The sequence below is a fragment of the Cavia porcellus genome, unplaced genomic scaffold (genome assembly GCF_034190915.1).
Source record: "Cavia porcellus strain 051 isolate PalLab524CR breed Dunkin Hartley unplaced genomic scaffold, mCavPor4.1 scaffold_38, whole genome shotgun sequence".
NCBI classification, from domain to species: Eukaryota; Metazoa; Chordata; class Mammalia; order Rodentia; family Caviidae; genus Cavia; species Cavia porcellus.
In genome coordinates, this window is record NW_026947521.1 from 7,973,999 (window position 1) to 7,997,167 (window position 23,169).

Here is a 23,169-nt window from a genome sequence, read left to right on the forward strand (position 1 = left end):
TACTTACTGTAGATAAGTAGCCCTTTGTGAACTGTGAACTGTGAATTAGATGACACATCCACGGATATGGGCAGGGCAGTGGAGGCTGGTGAAAACCTGAGGGACCTGGAGGAAAACTTTTTATGAAGTTAGACGGTCTCTGAAGATGCTATACACATGGACTCCAGGAAACTAAGGAAACTCTTGGGAAACTGGAGGAAAGGGATTCATGTTAGTAGTGGCACAAAGTTTAGTAACACTGTTGCTTCTAGTATAGAAAATAGAAAATGTGCCTCAAGAACTGGGGAAAGCTAGGGGATTTCCAGGTTTAGTGCTAAATGTGCCTCCTGGATTCTTCTTGCTCCTTAAAGTAATATGTAATAGAGAGAATACGATAAAAGAAGATCTACGAACTAGAGAATCAATAATCACTTGTTTTTTTTTTGGTACCAGGGATCAAACTCATGAACTTGCACTTGCCAGGTAGGTGCTTGCTGAGCTAAACCCTCAGCCTCCAACGATCGCTTTTTAAAATTCTCAGATCTTCAGAAGACAAACAATGTTATAATTAAGAAATTGCTTCAAGGCAAATATAAAATCTAGGGCACTTCCAGAAAAACATGGTCCAATTAACAGCAAGTTAGAGAGCGATTCATTTTGAATGGGATTTGAGATATAGTTGTGGTCTACTGGCATGACTGTCAATGAGATTTCCATGATAGTCACATTTTTAAAGACCATGTTGACATAAACACTGCTAACGAGACTGAAAGGACAAGGTACAAAGAGGCCTTTGCATCCCCAGATTCCCAGAAACAGGAAACAGGCTGCAAAACACCACTCGGCTAGAAACACATACTACCTTTCAGGGACGAAGAATAACACAGAGGGCAAAGCCAAGTGTCCAGAGAATACAGCCAAGGGCCAAGAATTATTCACAAGACTTAAGTACTAATCAAGGAGCTTACATCTCATTGGATTTTAGAATTGCTATGAACTCTTATGTGTCTTCCATCCTGCACTTTTTAACAGCAGGGTCTAAGAAATTATGCGGCATTTGTTTTGCTACTGTACATTGTACCTGTAGGAAGCAAATAGGTCTTGAATGACTGGCTTTACGGACCACCACCAGAACTATCCAAGAGGGGGGTCCCTCTAGCACTCTGTTACATCCCATGTAAATTCTGAGGCTACCTTGTAAATACATTTAGTTCTGCCTGCTACACTCACGCTTGCTCATGCACTGCCCCTCTGTCATCTGCTTTGAGGGATGACAGCTGTCCTGCCATTAAGATACTCAAGCAGCCCTACAGAGAGGCCTGTGTAGTGACAGACTGAGGCTGCCTGTTATCATCAGCCATGGGACCGATTCCAGGCACATGAGCACCCATCTTGGAAGCCTTCCCCCAGTCCCAGAGGAGCCTTAAGATGGCTGTAGTGCCCTGTTTGCAAGCTTCTCACAGACCACACCACGGGCACCCAACCGCACTGCTCCCCAGTTCCCAAACCTTAGAAAATGGGAGATGAACAGTATCTGTTCATTTAAGCTGCAACAGATAACTAAAGTACCATTTCTCACTGAGCAAAAATCTGTGGGGGTACTGGGGATTGAGCCAGGCATTTTTTTACCACTGAGCTATGTCCCCAACCTTTTGTTTTTGGAGACAAGGTCTTGTTAAGTCTCCAAGACAGGACCAGAACTTTTCAGTCCCCCTGCCGCAGCCTTCCTAGGATTACTGGCATGCCCCACCCCATCCAGCCATCTCTCATAATCTTAATTCTGCTATTATGCTAAAAGGTCAATATTTGAAGGTTTCTACAGAATATTTTTCTCTTTTTTTTTTTTTTGTCTTTTTCGTTTTTATTGGTACCGGGGATCGAACTCACGACTGCCTGCTTGCAAGGCAAGTACTTATGCCGCTGAGCTAAATCCCCAGCCTATTACACATCTAAAAAAGTACCCATTTTTATCAGAATATTTTATTTCAAGAATTAACACTTTTTCCAAAAAGTAGAAACAAGAGCAACCTCCCTGAGTATAAAGAACCAATTCTACAACAAAAGACAGTTACAAAATTAAGCAAGTAGAGGTACATAATTTTCTGCATTCATTATACTCTATTGTAAATTCATTCTTAAAGAGCTCAATTATTTTGGAAGTATAATATTTCAAAGTGTTTACTGTGTCAGATGTTAGTCTGACCTGTCTTTATCAAATTCCAGGGCAATCTTTAAAGCGGTGCTGTTGAGGCCAACAGACTGCATGTTGCAGATAATAGAAACAATCACTCCTCTTGGGGGAACCTTGTTATTTATGGCCTCTGCATCCAGTTCTTCAGGAAGGACCAGCAGGACACTACTGGCACCCACCGCACCCCCAGTATGGGAAGCATAATGCCGCTGCTTCCTACAAGAACCATGCGTCTGCTTCTTTTCCACCACCCCCCATGCCATTGCATATTTACCGTCTTTATCCCAAGACATTTCTGTGTTAGGGACAGGTGTCCACATCATAACCATGGTTTCCGGCTTGAGATATCCAGGTAAAAGATCTTCATGTGAGTTCTTAAACAGCCCAGCTTGGTAACTGTACAGCATTGCATTTCCAAATTTCAGAAGATCACCCACTGTTGACAGAAAGCCACCACCAGCCCATTTATAGGAGTTATCCACATACGGTGTGTTCACGAGGCGTTTCTTTTTATTGTAAACATAAAATCTAAAATGAAATAAGAATGGTCATTAAAAATTTAATAATCTATTATTGACTTTCCATATGTTAATGAATAGGAAAATATACATGACACAGTATTTTAATTCAGAGATCACATGTAAACTACAAATTTTAAAAAATTAATTAGAAAAAAAATTAATTAGGACCAGAGATTTAGCTCAGCAGTGTAAGCACAAGGTTGTGACTTTGAGCCCCGCTATCAAAATAAATAAAATTTAAAAACGAAAAGATCAATTAATTTTTGAGACAGGGTCTCACTGTCATTCAGACAGACCATGAACTCACTGTGTAGCCCAGGCTGGCCTTGAACTCATGGCAATCCTCCTGCCTGAGCCCCCGAGTACTGGGATTGCAAGTGTACACTACCACTCCCAGCTCGAATTAACTATAAACAACAACTAATTTTTAGTATGATTCAGTAATGAGTGACACATAGGTAACTAACAATCTTGTAAATTAAAGCATAGGAAGTTATTTGTTTTCTATTACAATTACTTGCCTGTATTGTCATAAAATTTTTAATACCTTAAAAAGTGTGTTGATTAAAGCCAGGTATAGTGGTACACACGTGTAATCCTAGCACTTGGGAGGCTGAGACAAGAGGATCATCAGGAGTTGGAGATCAGTCTGGACCACATAGTGAGTTCAAGGCTAACTTGAACTACATAATGAGACTCTGTCTCAAAAACCCAATAAATAAATAATTTAAACTAAATAAAAGTGAAAAAATACCAATTAACATTGCATAGTTTATTTGCCCTGGGCATATGGAGCAACACATTATTATTTAGTAGATAGTCCCAGTTCTTGGGGTTAGAGTTGAATCATGTACCAAAATGAATCCCCCAACTAAAAAAGCATGCATACTGAGAAGTTTAGAAGCAAGCATTAGATTTCTTGGATAAAAATCCCACACAAATATCATGTACTGTGATGTGTCATGGTATTTCATCTGTGTGGTGAGAGGCTGGAGCTAACAAATAGTCTGAATCCCATTAGCAATACATTATTTGGTTAATGTATGCCATGTATTGTTCTAAGAAGTATGTAAATATGAGCTAATTTGGTTTTGCAATATTTTAAGGTAGGTGCTATTATAAATGTTTTTGTAACAATGTTATAATGTAGGTACTATGATAAATTCCTATTTTTATAGGGTGATAAACTTTAAATGGCAGAGTTGGATTTAAGCCCTTTATTAAGTCTGCAATTTTCATTCCCTCTCTGTTTCAGCATCCTAATTTGTAAAATATGAATTAAAGTACTTTTCAGAGTTTGGATATATGTATAAAGCACTTTGCATACTGAAATAATATATTTTATTACAAATTACGTTCCTCTCATTTCTTATTTACACTGCAATTAAAGCATTGCATGTGGTTTTATTAGTTATGACTTTCAATGAGGTATATTAAAGATGTTATGAAATATTTGTTAAATTGAAGACCAGTGGGTCTATAGCAACATGATTTAGCTCCTGTTTGCCTCTTTGATCTCACAAAATCTTGCCTTGTTCTTTTTTGTACCAGACTTGTGTATATTTATTTCTATTTGCAAAGACAAGCTAGTTATACTTGGGATTCGTGGCTCAATACCACTGCCTAAAACTAATGTATTTTAAATAGATCCCCTATGGGCTCTCCCTGTAACTTTGTAGCCCATCTCACTGTTTTATTTTCTTCCCGTCAGTATCTGACATTCTCCTTTGTTTGTATGTTGGGCCCTCTCTTCCCATAGTGTGTAATGAACCTAAGGGCAGAAACCTGTGCTGTTTATTGAATCCTCTGCTTAGAACAATACTTCCCCTTTAGTGCTCATTAAACACACAGAATACACAGAAATGTCACTGCTGGCCAGCACATAACAAGGTAAGGGAGAGACAAAAAAGCCCACACTGCTGCTACTCTCCAGGAGTGAATGGTCCTGATGACAACCTACAATTTCAAAGCACCATATAATCTGGGGATTTTGTTAAAATGCTGGTTCTGCTTTAATAGGTCCCAATTCTGCATTTTTAACAAGCTGGGCTCTGGGTCACCTTTCTGGCAACAGGCTGTGGGGCAACTCCTTGGAGCGCTATGAGAAGCCCAGCACTGGGGACATGGACACTGCTGAAAGGGGAGCCTCAGCAATGCAGGCTCAGGAGCCAGGAACTGGGGTGGCTGAAACACAGATCTTGAGACAGCAAGTGGCTAAAGGCAATAAGAGAGGAGCAGGCATGGGATAAGGACAAAGGATCTTCCGTACAATGCTGAGACCTTGGACTCCACTGAGCTTGCAGAATGCTCCTATCTTCCAAGAGAGGAAGGTCTCCCTTTCTCACCACTGCTGAACTACGTGAACAGTCCACATTCTTTTTTTTTTTTTTTTTTTTTGGGCACACATCCTTTCTCTTCATTCTCGTTTTTCTGAGACAGGGTTGACTATGTGGCTGAGGTTGGGCTTGAACTCATGCCAGCCTTCCTGCCTCAGCTACCACACCTAGTGCGGTGCCGTCACGCCTAGCCTTAGGGATCTTTCAGTTCCTTCCTTGCAGTCTTCACCTAACTTCAGTTCTGTAGCACTGAGACTGACACTTCCTTGCAGGCATGGGGTTCTTCCGGCTCCCTCTCCGGACCTCAACCGTACCATTCTCTACCAGTCCTGTGAACAGTGGTCCAGTCACACCAGGTCTTCTCTTCCACAGAGAGATCTACAAATCTGCCTCTGCAACTTCAAACTGATGACTGCATTTTCTAGTAACCTTTGCTGTTTTCTACTTTGGTTTGAGGGAGGAATGAATTTATATTTATCTGAATCATGTGTCTTTTCCCTCTCCAAATTATACTCTCCCGTCAAAACTCACAATTTTTGATGGACTGCGGCATATACAGTTTGAAAAATGCCTCCTTCCAAAATTCTTACATGTCTCCTAGAAGTGTGAGTCATAAGACTGGGCGAGGCAGTTAGAAAAGGGGCAGCTACAGCTGTGTGCCTGAAGATTAGAAAGAAGAAGCCTAAAAGGGATCTTAGTATACTTTGAGAACACCTGACTGAACAAATGGGCTTCTCGTGTAAAACTTAACATCTAAAACTAAATCTCTTCCAACCCTTCCTGTCATATTTCTTTTCTCCTCGTAATAAACACCATGGAGGGCTTCCCTACCCTCAACTCTTGCGTGCAATATGTTAAATCCTCTACTCTGTCTTGCCCTTCTTCCTTCCTTCTATTCCTATGGTCCCTCCCATATGTATTTTATGCTCTCATTACTTTCTAACTACCACCTATGCCACCAATCAAGAAAAAATTAAATCTCAAAGAACATACACATTAGAAATGTGTTCTGACTGACATATATATTTTTTAGAGTGATGGTCAAGCTTGTGTAAAGCAGAAAGCCAGTATTTTTGGATAACCACCTTTATGTAATTAACAGTAAAGCATTTCAACCACTTGAATTAAGGCTAGGTATTAGGGCCCTTCAACACTCCTTTATGCTTTTTATTTTTATTTTTTGGTACCAAGGACTGAACTCACGACCTTGCACTTGCCAGGTAGGTGCTTATGCCACTGAACTAAATGCTCAGCCCGATATTCCTCCCTTAAATATAAAAATATGGAGGATCCTTGACTCTTAGAAATCTAAACTTCAGACAAATTCTAGACTTCAATCTTGTTCCTTTAGGTAGAAAACTAATCAGTAGCTTTTCATGAAAATAATTTTGTTTGGCTGAATAATATAAACTTTGCAAACTTTGCAATTGCAAACTCCCAGGCAACTTCTGTTTAACACCGTGGAACACACACACAGTTCCTGAGTAGGTACTAAGTTGTCTGTGTAACTGAAGAACTGACAGAGTGACTCCAGATGACAGCCTCTTCCTGTTTATCTTGAAATCTCCAGATTTTCCTTGAGATTGTTATACAACCATAGACCTTTACATCTATAAATGTGGACATTCAAAACACTTTTATTTTAAAAATTCTTCTTAAATGTCTTTACAAACAAGTATATTATCACTTTATACCTTACTGTCACAAAAAGTTCTAAAACTCTGAATTTAACATGTATATTGTAAGACGCCAGGAATACAGCTCAGTGGCAAAGCACTTGCCTATCACCAGTGAGGCTCTAGGTTCAATCCCCAATCCTAAAAAATCCCAAACACCTGGACAATATAGCTTTTTTTTTTTTTTTTTCCTTTTTTCCTTTGAGACAGGGTCTTAGTAGACAGCTCAGGCTGGCTTTAAACTCAGTCTGTACCTTAGGCCAGCCTAAACTTACCATGACCCTCCTGCCTCAGCCTCCCTAGTACTAGGATTATAAATGGGCACCATATTGCCTAATCATAAAATGCCTATTGTAAAACCCAATCCCACTTTAACATTTAATTATTAATACTTAAGCTGAACCATAAATACAGTATCTCTGACCTAAAAGTGTGGGAGACAACTTGAGTGACTCCTCTTGAATGCAGAACAATTGTTGCAACTTTGATTTTATGGAGATTTATTTGTTTATGCTGATATGTAGAGCTGACTATGGTATTTTCTTCTCTCTTCAATTGGCTCTAAGCATTGCAAATAAGGCTAGTGAGGTACTGGCATGTAATCTCTAAAGCCATCAGGCAGTCTCCTGTTTCCTCACATAGTGCTCTCTCTAAATATATAATCACAGAAGGATGGTACAGCCAGTCAACTGGGAATGTCAACTAGGTATGAGCCTCAAGATAAAAAGGGTATGACTCCCCAGAGCACAAAAGTTTACATATCAGAAACCAAAGCAACAGCCTCCTTAAACAATTCAGTTGCTACCTTAATTGAATAATGCAAATTGATCCTTCTGCATATCCTTATCTCTGCATTTTGCAAAGATGCTTTTCTCCCTAACTGGCTAGCCAGCTCAAGTTACATAATTGGCGCCATCCTCACTGTCATTCATCCTCAAGCTATCCCCCTTCTTCACAAGATAATATATTCTGGGAGAGGTCTAGGATCAGGGCCTTTGTCTGTCCTCACGGGGATGGGACTTAGGACCCCTTCCTTGGCTGTCCTTAACTTGGAACATGTCTTGGTGTCTTTACTCTCACCGTGGGTTGCATTGGAGGTGGTAGACTGAAATTAACTTGCTAGGATTCCAGTAACATCGCAGTGGGATTGTAAATATAATTTTTTGGACTGTGAGGAAGACTAGAAAAGGGATTACAATACTTGGATAACTGTACTCAATATTTAATATAATATAAACGCATAAAAAAGCTTCATAAGGAACAATGCTTAATTCTGAAAGACACTAAGAAATAAATAGAAGGTAAAGGCCATATCTGTAATACATCAGAAAACATCCATTTATTTCATTTTAGTGCATCGAATTATAAACAGATTTTTTTCTTTTGTGGGACTCTACCACTAAGCTACATCCCCTGCCCCAAAACAGTACTGTTTCATGCAGTTTGCCCAACACACATAAAATACTTAACAAGGTCTAACAGGCTAATGCACTAGGGATTTTGCTACCAACAAACTTTTTCAGCAGCAAGAACATTTACTACTGTATCCTTTTGCTTAAAGACATACCATTTAATTGCCTACAGAGAATATATTTGTTATACAAAAGCGATACTTTTTTTTCCCCATAAGGAACCCATGTTTCCACACTTCCATTTGAGAAAATCTGTTTTATTTTGGACAATGTACTCAGCTAAACACAAATTCCTTTGCCTCCCTTATACCTAAGAGTGGTCTGATGGCTAAAATGCTGATTCAACAAATCTAAGATATAGTCTGAGATATTCTGGGAAAAATACTTTAAATGGGTGACAGACATCAAGTAGCACTATGTTAAACATATATATATATATATATATATATATGAAGATACTTTTTCTTAGGATATCATTCTATAAAGTCTTGGTTAGTGTATATTATAAAACAGATTTATGATTACGCCTAGGAAGGCAATTGGAAACATTTCATTTTGTACAAAATGCTACCACAAAACAAATGGATAGAAAACATGTGGTTGCTATATTTTATTTTAAGGTTTTTGGGGCATGTATCTTTGAAAAGAATGTTTTTACAGAGTTCCCTCAAAAGCTAGTGCTTTTAAATTCCTTTCAAATAATTTTTTTTTTTTGCTTTTTAAAACAGTATATATTACTTGTACGTATTAATGAAATTCAGTGCAACATTTCAGCATATGCATGGTGTCTGACATTAGAAGGACATTTTGCTTTAACAGAAAAGAGGATCCTGCCTTGCATCTGTGGTATGATTCCACAATACAAAAAAATTGCACTTTTGATTTTTACATACTTATGTTAACTAAAAGTTGCAGCAAGACCCCTTATGGATAAAAGTTGCAATATAGATTACATGTATCTGTCAGAAAGGAATCAAAATTGAACCAAAAGTGACTTCCAATTCAACTATTCAACTAGTTAACACTGCCACCAGAACTGATGAGTTGGACATATTTGTCTTGCATTAATCCCAGCAAGGGCCTGGTAAGAGCTTCTGCTGAGGTCACTCTTTGCCCAGCAAGGCCTGCATGCCAGGGTTACTGTAAATATGAAATGAATACACCTCAGTTCAGCTTCTTGCCTCCTGACAAGATAGTCACATATTACACATAAGGTAAATCTCAACCCCAAGTCAGGAAAATCAGAGTAGCTTTATCATAAATTTAGGGCTGCAGCAAAAAGAGAAAGACATAATTTCTATGAGTGTGTGCAAATGAAACAAAGGAGAAATTCAGTGATGACTAAGACACAGAAATGCACTAAGAAATGAAAGTGACAATGAAATCACACAGCTTATACTCAGCAGTGCAAACCTAGATGCTCACCAAGGAACAATGAAAGGAAGACTGAAAGGATTATCATTTTTAATGTTAAGTTTTTGGAAGACGGCTATATCAACTTTCATTCTATCATAATTGAGGGGACCCCCCCCCACCATGGTCATAGAAACGAGGTCATTCACTCAACTAAATTCCTGAGGTGGCAACCTGAATGACAGAAAAAGAACCAGGGCCGACATTTTTTTTTTTATTTCTCCCTTACATGCAAAAGTTGGGTACTGGGCAAAAAAGGAGAGACAAGACAGATGTCTTGTTAATGTGATCTATCAGACCCCCTGTCCTGAGGGAGAGATAGTTTCCTGCAGAATGAGATGAAGGAGGTGGTTCTGCTCAGCAGTCAACAGAGGCCACATCTCCACCTGCAGTGACTTGATGGCTTCTGTGTCCTTCTCGTGGGCAGCCATGACCAACGACTGTAGCAACAGAAAGAGCTCCTCAGGAAGTTGGCTGCCACTCTCCTGCCCGTGACTGTCGAAAGCTTCCCAGGAATACTTCTCCAGCGTCTGGGCATGCTCGGGCAGCAGCTTCGCAGGTGGTGGCTGTAGCAACAAGAGGAGCAACACTCGGGTCACCTCGCAGCGGATGAGCACATCGGAAAAGGCGCCCAGTGCGGTTGGAGAGGGCGTGGTGGCAGCCACAGCGACAGCATCCACAGCATCAGCAGCAGCTGCTGCACCAGTAGTAGCATGTGGGCCAGCGGGGTTCGTGGAGAGCAGGACCGCGGCACCGACAGATCCGGGCTGGGACCCTGGAGGCAGCTGCGGTGGTTGCTGGCTCTGGGACCCTGGATGCAATGGCAGCAGAGGCGTCTGTGACTGCGGGTGCAGCTGCACGGGGTGGCCACCATGCTCCAGCGCCAGGCCCTGCATGCGTGTAAAGATTGCCAGAGCGCCTGTGTAGTCGCGAGCCAGCAGCAGGCAGGAGGCAGCGTCACCGAGCGCCTGTAATGCGGCCAGGGGTAGCAGGGGCAGCTGCAGCTGGGCTGCACGCTGGAAGTGACTGGCAGCGGTGGCCGGCTGGCCCAGGTCACGCAGGGCGGCGGCCAGCTCGAGACACAAGGCGGCGGCCGCAGCTGGCTGTCCGAGCTCCAGGTGCAGGCGCACGGCAGCGCCCAGGGCGCTGGCGGCCGCCTGCAGAGGTTCACCATACGCTGCCGGGCAGCCCAGGCGCTGCCGCGCGTCGCACTCCTGCCTCAGGAAGAGGCGCGCGGCCTCAGTGAGCGCCAGCGCCTCGCCAGGCCCGTGGAAGAGCGCCTGCTGGCAGCGCGCCACGGCCAGCTGGCACCACGCCGCGTAGGGCAGACACTCCTGGGCACGCAGCTCGCGACCCAGCTGCGCAAACTGCTCGCTGGCCTCCGCCACGTTGGGCTTCCGCAGAAACCGCTTCTTCAGCTTGTTGGACACCAGCCGGTACCGGGCCAGAAAGTCCCCGGCCTCGGCGCCTGCGATGGCGCCGCCAGAGCCAACGGCGCCACTAGAGCCGACGCCCCCGGTGCTCCCAGCACCCCCGATGCCCCCAACGCCCCCACCCACCAAACCGGAGGCCGAGGCCGCCATGCTGCCCGACCTGAGGACTTCGGGGTCCCCGCGACGTGCCGTCCTGTAGCGTGCGTCTCATTACGTCACATAACGCTGGGGCCAGAACGGCACAGACGCGACGCAACGCCACGCCAACCAATCACCGCGACCGCCAGAGTCTGCGCCTGCTCTAGGCGGCCCCGCCCCCTCCCCATTGCCCTTTTAAAGTAATTACAAAAAAAATCAGAATCAAGTATTAGAGTTTGAAATAGATACTGTATCAAATAAAATAAAAACAAAGCAAACATAACATTTGCTTAGGCAGTGATATTTTCTTGCTTTTTTAAAAATTGTTTTGCTAACATACGTGGTCTCACCTCAAATTTTTGATCTTCCTGCCTAAAATGAATCAGCTATCATGTCAGAATTATCAATAATCCTATCAAAAAAACCCAAAACAAACAATAACAAAAATCCAACCAACCAACCTCAGAGCTGAGAGGAAGCTTCAGCATTACAAACTCATGGGGATTTTTTTCCCCCAAAGAACGGAACTAAAATGAAATTAACTCACCATCATATGCCACCTGTTGACTTTGCATCTTACTAATTAGAAGACAGCAAATGACTGAACCTTAGTGTTCAGGCTAGAAACAAAGCTCAAGGAGTATGAATGGCCTCTTCCCCTTTATGTACAGACCTAGATAGTTCTTTTTAAATCAGAATATGTCCATGTATGTATTCATCTTTACTACACAATCTTTTTAGATTCAACACTGACATTTGTGTCTTTTCTTATGTTTTCCAGTAGAATATAAAGACAGACCTAAAAGTAATGCCTGGCTGGACTATTTTTACACACAAACGTCTGCACACATTCAGTATGAAATAGTGAAGAACCACAGGCTTTTGGAAAAAAAATTAAAATTCACTGCTTGTTACTAACCTACTTTCTTTTGCCCCCTCCAAGTCTCTCAGGTAGTAAGACTGACTTTTCACTGCACATTTAATTTTTTAATAAGCTGATGATGTAAAATGATATATTCATTCTTTCTAAAAACCAAATAATAAAACAAAACACCTCAACTGTACAGCTTCTATTAGTAATTATTCTCAAAATTCTCTACCAATGCTCCATTAACAGATTACTAGTAAAGATTCTGATAAAATTTTAGTTTCATATATTTACCTGATGGTTTTCATTTTCTTTTTTACCTCAACCCACAGTACAGAATACATTCTCATTTGGACCAAATGAACACACAAATGTGAATGTGCAGGTGCTGTAGAATAATATACTGGTGGAGGCAGCCATATCACCAATTCCTTTCGTCTCCCTTAGTAAAAGAGCTGTAGCAAGGTATATGCCTGCTCATCTAAAAACTTTTCCTAGCTTCTCATCACTAAGTGTGATCATATGTTTACAATTTTTGTCACCAGAAGATGAACAGAAAAAGAGTGAAATACTTTCAAGTCTGGATCTTAAGGTCTGAGAGCATTCTCTCCCAACTCCTTCTCTTTTCAGGAGCCGGGACACCAGTGGGGATGCCACTGAGTTTCTCACACCCAGGTGGGACAGAGAAGAACCAGGTAAGAACCAGGTCCCTACGGGCTGGTCTGAACTGCTGCCCTCACGAATGTTACCTGTTAAGAAGTAACCTTTGATTTTCTTCCACTATCTTTTGGTGTCTTTTTCTGTATTAGCCTAGCCTTTGCCCTATCATCTGTTTTGGGGTTTTTTGATAGGAAAGGGCATTTCATCTTTTCCCTGGTTACATACAATACAAATTAATACTTTCTACTCTGCTTTGCACTATTAGAAAGAAAAAAAAGAGAGAGAGAGAATTGTTGGGATCCAACCCATTGAACAGACTTCAACTCAGTAACTGACCACTATACTAGGAAGAAAAAAGGATAAAAGGAAAAAGAATAAAGAACATAAACATTTAGCAAATTGAATAAATCTAACCATAAACAATCAAGGGATAATCAAACTGGTCAGTTTAACACTAGACATAAAGTCCTTGCCGTATACTTTTTGAATTAAAAATTTCAAATAAATTTAAAAAGTAAAACAATTCTTTTTCATTTGCTAATACTTCAATTTTTGTTTTCATTTTCTGGTGTGTTGAAATCTTCCTGTTATAAAATAAGCTCAATTTTTAATAATTTAATATTCAAATGAATTATTATGAGTAGTTTTAAAGTTTACCAGTTTAAACAAGAAATGCTATGTATCTGGTTCACATTATTTTTTTTGTGTGTGTGTGTGTGTTTTTCATTTTTATCGGTACCAGGGATCGAACTCACGACTGCCTGCTTGCAAGGCAGGCGCTTATGCCGCTGAGCTAAATCCCCCTGGTTCACATTATTTTAATCAATTTAAAATTTTAGCATTTCAGGGCTGTGCTTCAGTTATTTTGATGCTATATTTATATAACTATAATTTCATAGAAAACTCCATAATATAAACAATAAGCTAAATTTAAAAATATTAAAAGACCAAAACTCTGACTAAATCCTTTTCTATTACAGTAGTAAAAGTATCAAATATGAAATATCCAAAATCATACTATTTTCCTCTTAGGATAAAAGTTCTAATTCTAGTTCAAAATTCATTAAAGTGTTCTGAATCCTCTCCATAAATTATATTAAAATCTATATAAACAGTTTGCCTAGGATTGTGCCTGAATATCCAAGTCAAGCTTACATAAATTAACTCTAATATAGTTATTTAACATGTAAAAGTTGTAAAAGAAAAATGTAGCTCTCTAGCCCGGCTGGCCTCAAATTTGAGACACTGTCGCCACCGTCTCCCAGGTGCTGGGATTACAGGTGTGTGCCACAAGAGCTGAAGTTTTAAATCTTAATCCTTATAAACCAAACGTGCCTAAGGATGCCTCTCTGTAAAACAGTTCTTTATACCTAGATATATATCAAATGTTTATTTTAGTTAGGCAGAACTGACTACTATATTTTCATAATGCAACATAAATGTGACGCTTATTAATGAGACGTGGTAGGGGTCTGCGTAAACCAAATAAGGACATCTAAATGTTCACTATTAATACATAAAACTCCTTGATTAAAAATATACAAAATATAAATAAGCAACATAGTATATCACTGCATGGTTTTAATATTTTATATGCTTAATATTCCCAACGCAAGACATTAAATAATGCCTGTGACTGATTTGAACTCACTGACTACAATATAAATCCAAAAGTACACAGTAGTGTAAGTCAATAAAGGAGAAGGCATAGAACTTTTTTGTGTGTTTTGTTTTGTTTTGGGACAGGGTCTCACTGCAATGCAGGCTGGCTTTGAATTTGCTATGTAGCCCAGAATGGCCTCAAACTCCTAACAATCCTCTTGGCTCAGCCTTGTGAGTGCCGGGATTACAGGCAAATGCCACCATGCCCCGTCAAGAAATTTCTTATAATGGGATGCCAACAAACAAATGTTAAATCAGTGATGGCATCAGAAAGTCACCATTTAGTAAGCATCACTGCAATAAGTGATTCAGTCATGAATCATCAAGGGATGTGAAAACAAGCAGAAAGTTCAATGAGAAATTGGATTTTTATAGACTATCTCCCCAAAATATACTTGTTAATAACAAAGGGAAAAATAGTAACTCTACAGTGGAGAAAGCTGACAGGTACATTCAATAAAGTCATTAAAATAGCATCATTAATCACAAGACAAGCTGTTATCTTATGAGTTCTGAGACATGATAACTTTAATATAAATGGGATCCAAGATTGGTCCCTGAACCCCAACTTCTAAAAAGAACACTATTGGAACAACAGGCAAAACTATAATATATGGTGTAGATTTGATTAAACCACTGTGTCAGTTTCAGTTCCTCGAATGTCCTTGTTTTTAGAAAATAGGGTATATCTGGAACTTATTTCCATATGGTTCAAAAAAAAAATAACACAGATAATGCAAACGTGGTAAAACAATAACACTTGGTGAACTCGGTTGAAGGGTATATGTGAATACTTTACACTATTCTTGCAACTTTTCTGTAATGATGAAATTATTTCAAAATAAATATTCAACATATTCAAAATAAGTATTAAACCACATAAACACAATAAAAGACAAACAAGTAAAACAGCTAAAATGTAAGCAAAGAGATGACTAGAGCATAAATTACAGGTACGATTTTGGCTTATTTATGTGCTTATTATTGCTTTTACTTAAGCATCATGAGGTACTTTACAAGCATGTTTTATTTCCTTCATTTTACTGTATTTCACTTATTTGTTTTGATTGTTTTTGAGGCCAGGTTTTGCTATGTACTTTAGGTTAGCCTTCAGTTCATTATGGAGCCCAGGCTGATCTCAAGCCTGCAACAATCCTTTTACCTCTGCCTCCTGAGTGCTGGGATTACACATGAGGGCTGCCATGCAGTTTCCTCATTTTACAGATAGAAAAGTAAGACATTAACAAATCGTGGCAAATTTGTTTTGGAATGGAGAAATGAAAAAGTTTATGTCTAATTGGTAACAGCATTAAGATGCAATATAGCTAGATATACCAAGAGGTTATTTACTTACCTTGCTCTGTTGTAAATGACAGGCTCGTTTTCCTCCTGTACGGTTGTCAGCATATCCAAGTCATGGAATATTTTCTGCATGTAGTCCAAATACTTATATCCTGATGCTCTTTCCACTATGGCTGCCAGGAGGGTGTAGCCAAAAGTTGAATACAGAAACTGACTACCTTGAGACATCATTGCAAGGAGGAACAAAAAGAAAATGACTATTATTCAAAAAGTGAAAACAAAGAAAAAAGCGAGAACTATTTTCTCACTAAAAATAGATATACTCTGAAAGCTCAAATATTTTACTTCAGCATTTAGAAAAAGATCACAAATGATACATCAACAAAAATAGTTAACTCTGTAATGGTCTTGCTTGTTCCATTTCCCCAAGAAAAAAAGTGTATCTACTTAAAAATTCACATGGATATATTCCTTTCTTTGATAAAAATATAAACAAATAATCCTACCTCAAAATGAAACAAAATTCCTTCAAACTGACAAGGGGAAGGAAAATAAATTCTTTAGTAAATTGTGTTGTTTTCAACTATCTACTAACCATAGTTTAAGGTATCAGAGTTCTGATTTTAATAAAATATATGGGAGCATAAAAACTTTGTTTCAGATACACATTGAAATATAAATATATTGGATTTTATTATGTACGATAGTATAAGCAAAAACCTTTTAAAGACAAGGAGATTATACAGAAACCATTGTTCATTTTCTGTTAGTCGATTCTAAATACTCTGTAATACTGTCATTCTCTTAAATGGTTTTACATTGTTTTGATATAGTTAATGCTACAGTATACGAAGTTGTACTCAAGGATTTCAAGGAAAGAGTCAATATGGTAACTACTTTTGGGTCGGGATTATCTGGTGGTGAAACACTATTCTGCTTAAATGGTTATGTTTTGATCTGTGCTGTTTCGCTGTTATGCCCTCTTTTATCTCAATCTCCACTCCATTATTTACTTTTTTATTTTTATCCGTTTAATTAAAGGGAAAAAATAGCAGGATATATTATAGTAACCCACTTTGACTTTCTATTATCTCGATTTGAAGCCCTGTATTCCTCTCACCATCTTGTTTTTGACTGATGTTCCCCTATTCTGTTTTGCTGGATAGTATCAGGTTCGAAAGTTTAGGCATCAGCTGTGAAGATAATGAGATTCATTATAACGCCCATTCTCATTGACTTTTATCTACTTTTGAAGACCTACAATGTCTCCAATGTTTTGGTTTTGTCGGTTTTGTTCTTTACTGTTTTGTTCAACTGTATTATAACTAATGATATAGGCAATTCTATTAGAGATAGCGGGAGGCATTATGGTAACCATTGTTGATCACCTTGTATTATGTTTTTACATTATCTATTATGTCCACTCTTTTGACTTGACCGATTCTGTTCTGTTATGTCACATTTGGTTTTACTCTCTTCCAAAAAAGCAATAAGAACCATGGGAGCAATGAAACCCAAAATGTGTAATAGTCATTGTACAAAAGAGAGGAAAAGAAAGTGCTCTAAACTATATAACTGCATGTATATTTAAGTGTATAAGATAGAAAATGATATCACAGAGTTTTATTGGATCATTGAACAGAACTGTTTGCAGTATCATTGTTGGAATGTCTACTCTACAAGCTTTAATTTTGTGACTTGAACAATTATTTCTAAGATGGCAATATGTAATCCATTAACTAGTGATTTCCTACTGTTCATTTTTTTTTCTGTAAATCTGTATAACTTGTACCCTTTCACTGTTTTTTTTTATCTTTTCTCCTTAAATAAAATTAAAAAAAAAAGAAATATAAATATATACATATATATGATTTGAAATATATAATCTTGTATCACTTTGGCTTCGGCCCTTAAGATTTTATGAACCATGCTAAATATGGGTGGAAACCTTATTTTTAAAGACAAAAACCCATAACTATATTAAAATCTACTCAAGGGTTTTGCCCTTAAACTTGGAATGTAGCCCAGGCTGGTCTTTAAACTCGTAATCTTACTGTCTGTTTCTCAAATTCTGAGGATTACAGGTATGAGCTCCCATCCTCAGTCGACACTAATTTCTCTTTCTTTCTTTCTTTTTTGAGATAGGATCTCATTATGTAGTGCAGGCTGGCCTTGAACTTGCTTATGTAGCCCAGGTAAACTCAATAGTGATCCTCCTGCCTCAGCGTCCCAACTGCTTCAATTATAGACATGTGCCACCATGCCTGGCTTCACACTAATTTCTTGAAAGAATGAAGTATATTAGCAATACTTATCCTTTCTACTTTGGACCAGATTTTATTTGCAGAACTATTTTTCTGAAATTTCCTATAATTTTCTATGAACATGTATTTTTTACTTTTTTTTTTTTGGTTAATAGGGATTGAACCTTGGAGACACTGAGGTAATCTGTCTGTCTGTCTATCTTTCTATCTTATCTATTTTGAGACAGAGTCTCACTAACTTACCCAAACTGGCCTCAAAATTGTGCCATCGTCCTGCCTCACCCTTCTAGGAAACTAGAATTACAGGTGTACACTACCACCCCTTGCTTCCACAAATATCCTGATACTGAGAAGCCTCTGAGTGACTGGGGGGCTTTCCATGATGATAAATCTAAACAATCAAGTGCCTGAAAGCAGGGCTTTGTTAGACACCACGGACAAAAACGCAGGCACTGGACTGGCCCCACCACCATTAACAACCACGCCGAACTTGGATTTCCAGAAAGTCAGTACTTCCATAAGGTGTTTGTTAAGAAAAGGTATTAATAATACTCACCAGGCTTAAAGAACAATGGATCATTCTTAAACAATCTTAAGGATTCAATGGAATTTTCAAACTTTTCTTTCAAATATAATTCGCCTTGTTCAAAATCGTTTTTCTTCTTGCCCGGTTTTGAATGACGGCCCCTGGCTTCACTGTCTGGCTCTGTCTTGGCTTTCACGAAGTCTTCCTTTTCATTACTTTTGCTTCCTTTTTCTTTAAATTCTTTTTCTTGGTCAGATGCCAGTGTCCCTCTGGTCATAATCAAGGCTTTGTATGCCTTCTCTTCTTTCACCTTTTTCATGTCCTTTTCATAATGACGAATTCCACTTAAATGGGAAATCAATAATCTTGTTGTGACAGAAACCTAATTGTAAAAACGTGAAAATTAAATTACAGTATTAAACTGTACAATCACCAGTTGATAGCCTTGGAATGAATCAATCCTTACTAATATTTTCTGTTTTGAACTGGGCTGAAAAATGTCATGCACAGACCCTTATCCTAATATTTCAGAAAAATACCCATCAGATTATCAACTGTATTTTATTTATTTATCGGAACTGGGGATCGAACTCACGACCACCTGCTTGCAAGGCAGGTGCTTATGCCACTGAGCTAAATCCCCAGCTCCAATCAACTGTATTTTAAAAAATCCATTAACAAAAACTGAAGTCAAAGTAAAGAACCTATGAAAGATTAAGGTAGAGTTCTAACATAATTTATCATGCACTAGTAAAATAAATTGAGTTACCTTTTCACCCTCATACTCTTTTTCTGGGAATTCAGGAACATAATGTTGCACAGGAGTATCAAGATCCAGCTTCCCTGCTTCCCACAGTTTGGCAAGAGCAACCATGGTAAGGCTTTTGCTGATGCTGGCAATTCTCATGACTGTCTCTGGCTTACAAGGCACACGGTTCTCAATATCTGCATAGCCTAGGCCTTAGCGGGAAACAAAGTCTCTATTAATAGTTTCACGGTCAAACAAGCCCCCCAAAACTGCAATCATCCTATCCTAAAAGATCCTCTGTATTTATCTAAAGAAAAAATGATATCCCATTTCCACAAGTTACTTGAAACTGGATATGTCAGGTGAGAATATCAGCAACACTGATAACACTGTCTAACAATTTAATCACACAACTAAACTGAAACTGTACCATGTACACTTTTCCCACTGTTTCAGATACTGATTTTTCTTAGCTTATCTTGACAATTTCTTTATTCTACGTTTTAAATAATTAACATCCTTTAAATAAAACATCATCATTCTTTGGATTGTATTCATTCTTTTATGAGTGCATTTCCACTGAATTGCTTAAAATATAGTCACTCAATAAAAACAAACATGAAGAGATCTGCAAATCCAGCTAACCACCCATTTCATTTGGCTGCAAATCAGAAGAAAAACTATGCACTGTAAAGCTTTTGGAAAAAGTTTTGTTTGGTTTTCACGTTCTGCACAGGGTACAAGTATGGAAATGTAAGAGATATAAGAGCATAAGTCTAAAGGTAACCCATTTGGGACACCCCTATCTCACAGGAGCTTTTCCTATTCCCCCCAAAATTTCCCTACTCTTAAAAAAAGAACGTGAATCTGAAAAGACACAGAGTACAATGACTTTTTTAAAACTGGGGGGAAAATATATGTTATGCTGAAGATACTTGTAGAAAAATAAAGCCCCTGCAGGGTGTGGTGGCACACACCTGAAATCCTAGTACTTGGGAGACAAGAGGCAGAACTACCACTGTGAGTCTAAGGTCAGCCTGGGCTACATGGGAAGTTCAAGGCCAGCCTGAACTACAGAGTGAGACCTTGTCCCCAAAAAGAAAAAAAAAAAAAAGAAAAGAAAAGAAAAGAAAAGAAAAAGGAAAAAACAAAAGCCCTTACTCATAGTTTATGTTATTAAACTGATTATAAGATTTTTTATAAAATAAGTGCCCTACTTCCTCCATCAAATTCCCCTAAAATTGCTACTTTCTTTAAATGAGCTCTAAAATGTCATTTACTAAAAGAAAGATTCTTAAAAATCTGGGGTAACTAACTGGACTCGTTTCTGTGCAATGAAGTTATGTTACAAACTGTGCTTTATGTTACAAACTGCTTTGATAAAATTATTGTAAAATTTAAAAAACAACAAAAAATGGATATGCCATTTAATACCTGTGGCTGGTAAAAGGGGTAATAAAATAAACCATAAACTCGTTAAGGATAAGGACTATTGTGTATCCCTAATATTCAGTAGAGTGCCTTTTCCAAAATAGAAGAGCCAATCGTGAACAGAATTTGAAAAGAAAAATATACAAATTCTAAAATTTCACCTACCCATTTTAAGGGCTACCAATACACAACATCATATTATTTGATGGTGAAATGGATTATTCTATAGACAATGTTCAGACTAATAATCCAATCCTATGAGAAAAGTGAGGAAAACCATTTTTAAGACTCCAATTACTTTTATTATGTTTTAATTATTCATTTATTTTTGATGCTGTGGTTTGAACCCAGGGCTTCAAACATGATAAGCACACACTCTAATATTGAACCACACTGCTAGCTCTATTAGTTATGATTTTGTGTGATTAAAAAATAAAATTCTTCGCTCTATACACGCGTTGTCTCCACAATATGTATCATTTTATGTAAACCGTACCAAGTTCATTGGATTCACTACAACCAGCAAAATGTCAATATTTTATTTAGCAATCGACACTAAAGTCACTAAGTTAACAGTTTTTTGAGCCTACCTTCCGACCAGACTTCTCTTCCGTCTACAGAAACTCCAACCACTATGCCGGGTGCGCCCACCTCATCCTAAGATCGAAGGGGAAAAGAAAGGAGAGTTCAAAGACAGGTTGAATCACCCCGCAAGCCTTCAAAAGCTTTGAACCGTGCCATCGCAGGAACCGCCCACCTGCCACGCCCACTCATGAGACCACGCCCATCCCGAGGTCCACGCCCGCCCAGACCGCCAGGCCGCGCTTCGCGAGCGGTGCGTGAGCACCGCACATTGGCGGGTCACGGCAGGCCCAAGGCAGGAGGTGATCTCACCCGGACTTGGGCAACCCCGACTTGGGCAACCTCGACAGGGCGAGACAGTGGCCAGGCGTCGGGACATGCCAAGTCCTTCTCGGAAGCCGGCCCGCCACCACCGGGGTGGGGTGGGCTCTGCCCCGTCCCAGCGACCCCCGCGGAGCCGCGTTCCGGGGTACCCCGGATGGGGCGCTGCGCCCCCGCCGCCTACCTTGATTCTGTGCAGCAGGTCGCGGCTGCTCTCGATGGCTCTGGCGAAGCGCCCGGCGCAGGGCAGCGCGGGGGTCTGCGGAGGCCCCGCGGTGGGGAACAGGGTCGGGTCCAGCAGCGGTTCGGCCGGAGGCGCCGGCTCCGGGTCGCTGGTCCCGGAGGGCATTGCGGGGGTGGCGCCCCTCAGCCCGCCCGCCAGCTTCGCCCCGAGCACCAACCCCAGTCCCAGCCCCAAGCCGCCTCCGACCCAGCCGTGGCCGAGCGACACGGGACCAGCCCGCTGGTGGGCTCCGCGCCGCCTGCAGACCCAGGACCGGGCCTCGGGGGTCGCGACGCGCGCCGCCGCGCCTGACAGGACCCGCTGCATGGCTCCCGCACTCGGTCCGCGGCGGCCGAGTTCGCTCAGGCGGGAGAGTGGGGGGCGGCCTCGCAGACATGCGCAGTTGGTGCCCGACGCAGGCGCGCAGGCCGCGTGGGGCGTCGGCTCCTCTGCTTGTGTTTTCTCCGTCTTCTGTCTTCCTTTTCTGACCCCCTTCGTTCTTTTCCTCTCTTCTCTCTCTTCATTTTTTTCTTCTGCCTGCTCTCAGACAAAATGTCACTTCTGAGCAGGCCTAGTCCGTGTCCCGAGGGAGCTCTTCCTACTCCAGCTTGTCCCCAAAGTACGCACCCCCTAACGCCGGGCAGCTCCGAGCCGGCCAGGTTCCTCACCAGACTGTCACTTTTGGATTTTTAGTTTCTCGAACCCTGGCACATACCAGGCTTTAAAAAAAATTTTTTTCCCCATCTTCCATTATGACTCAGTTCCCATTTCCCTAAGCTCCTCTTAAGCTCTAACTTTTGAGCTCTAGCTCCGCACCGCATCCCATAGGAAGTTGGGTTTCGGTTGAGGAGAAGAGGGAGAGGGAAGCAGATTTAATTTTAAAAGAGCAGCATGACGGATCCTTGTGATGATGGAAATGTTCTGCCTCTTTTAACTTTTAAAACATTTTATTAGTGCATGTTAGCAGCGTAGACAGTTTACACTCATCTTGGGCAGTGAGTGCATATTTGTGCTACAGCTTTTTTTTTTTTTAAATCGCCTTTCCTTCCCTGTCCTCGAATTCTCCCTATCCCAAGTTTTATTCTTGTTGATTTTTTTAATCAGTTCTGGCTGTGGCATACGATGTTTACATTCACTGAGGTCATTAGATTCCTGCACATGGTGTATCTGTAGTCTACTTATTTCCCCTTTCCCTCCCTCTGACTCCTCTCCCTTGATCCTTTGGACCACTTCCCTATGGGGGGGGGGCGGTGTTGAGACAGGGTCTCACTGTGCAGTTCAGACTGGCTCTGAGCTCACTTCGTAGTCCAGGCTGGTCTCATACTTGCAGCGATCCTCCTGCCTTAGCTCCACTTGCCTATTGCAAGAGATCCATTCCCTTGTCCCTTTCTATGCATCCTTTATTTTTCTCTTTGTTTGTAGTTTGCCTCTCTCAAATGAGAGCTATTCTATGGTATTGAAGGTTGTATGTCTGGTTCATTTC

The 23,169-nt window shown here is 40.3% G+C and overlaps 2 protein-coding genes across 3 annotated transcripts; both read right to left on the reverse strand.

Moving 5' to 3' along the window:
* Positions 1–1,943: 1,943 nt before the first annotated feature.
* Lactb (lactamase beta) lies at positions 1,944–22,076 on the reverse strand. 2 transcript variants are annotated; one of them, XM_003463586.4, is made up of 6 exons: positions 21,648–22,072; positions 21,151–21,217; positions 19,151–19,341; positions 18,412–18,763; positions 15,644–15,809; positions 1,944–2,698 (listed from the first exon to the last, which is right to left on the reverse strand). In XM_003463586.4, exons 1-6 carry the CDS (start codon positions 22,011–22,013, stop codon positions 2,173–2,175), a joined length of 1,668 nt encoding a protein of 555 aa, XP_003463634.4. In that variant the 5' UTR covers positions 22,014–22,072; the 3' UTR covers positions 1,944–2,172. The 2 variants fall into 2 exon arrangements, 1 of the variants encoding a protein (XP_003463634.4); XR_010045657.1 differs by having other exon boundaries at positions 2,582–2,698; positions 15,644–15,805; positions 21,648–22,076.
* On the reverse strand, positions 8,019–11,115 carry LOC100718000 (40-kDa huntingtin-associated protein). Its single transcript, XM_063243547.1, has one exon. The coding sequence runs from the start codon at positions 11,109–11,111 to the stop codon at positions 9,822–9,824; it is 1,290 nt and encodes a 429-aa protein (XP_063099617.1). The 5' UTR covers positions 11,112–11,115; the 3' UTR covers positions 8,019–9,821.
* Positions 22,077–23,169: the final 1,093 nt, after the last annotated feature.

Bases quoted from the DNA above. Each gene is read 5' to 3' on its own strand.
- LOC100718000 (XM_063243547.1), bottom strand. From the start codon at position 11,111: ATGGCGGCCTCGGCCTCCGGTTTGGTGGGTGGGGGCGTTGGGGGCATC.
- Lactb (XM_003463586.4), bottom strand. From the start codon at position 22,013: ATGCAGCGGGTCCTGTCAGGCGCGGCGGCGCGCGTCGCGACCCCCGAG. The intron at 21,218-21,647 runs GTAGGCGGCGGG...CTTCGATCTTAG, and splicing joins ACCTGCTGCACAGAATCAAG to GATGAGGTGGGCGCACCCGG. The intron at 18,764-19,150 runs GTAACTCAATTT...TTTTACAATTAG, and splicing joins AAGAGTATGAGGGTGAAAAG to GTTTCTGTCACAACAAGATT.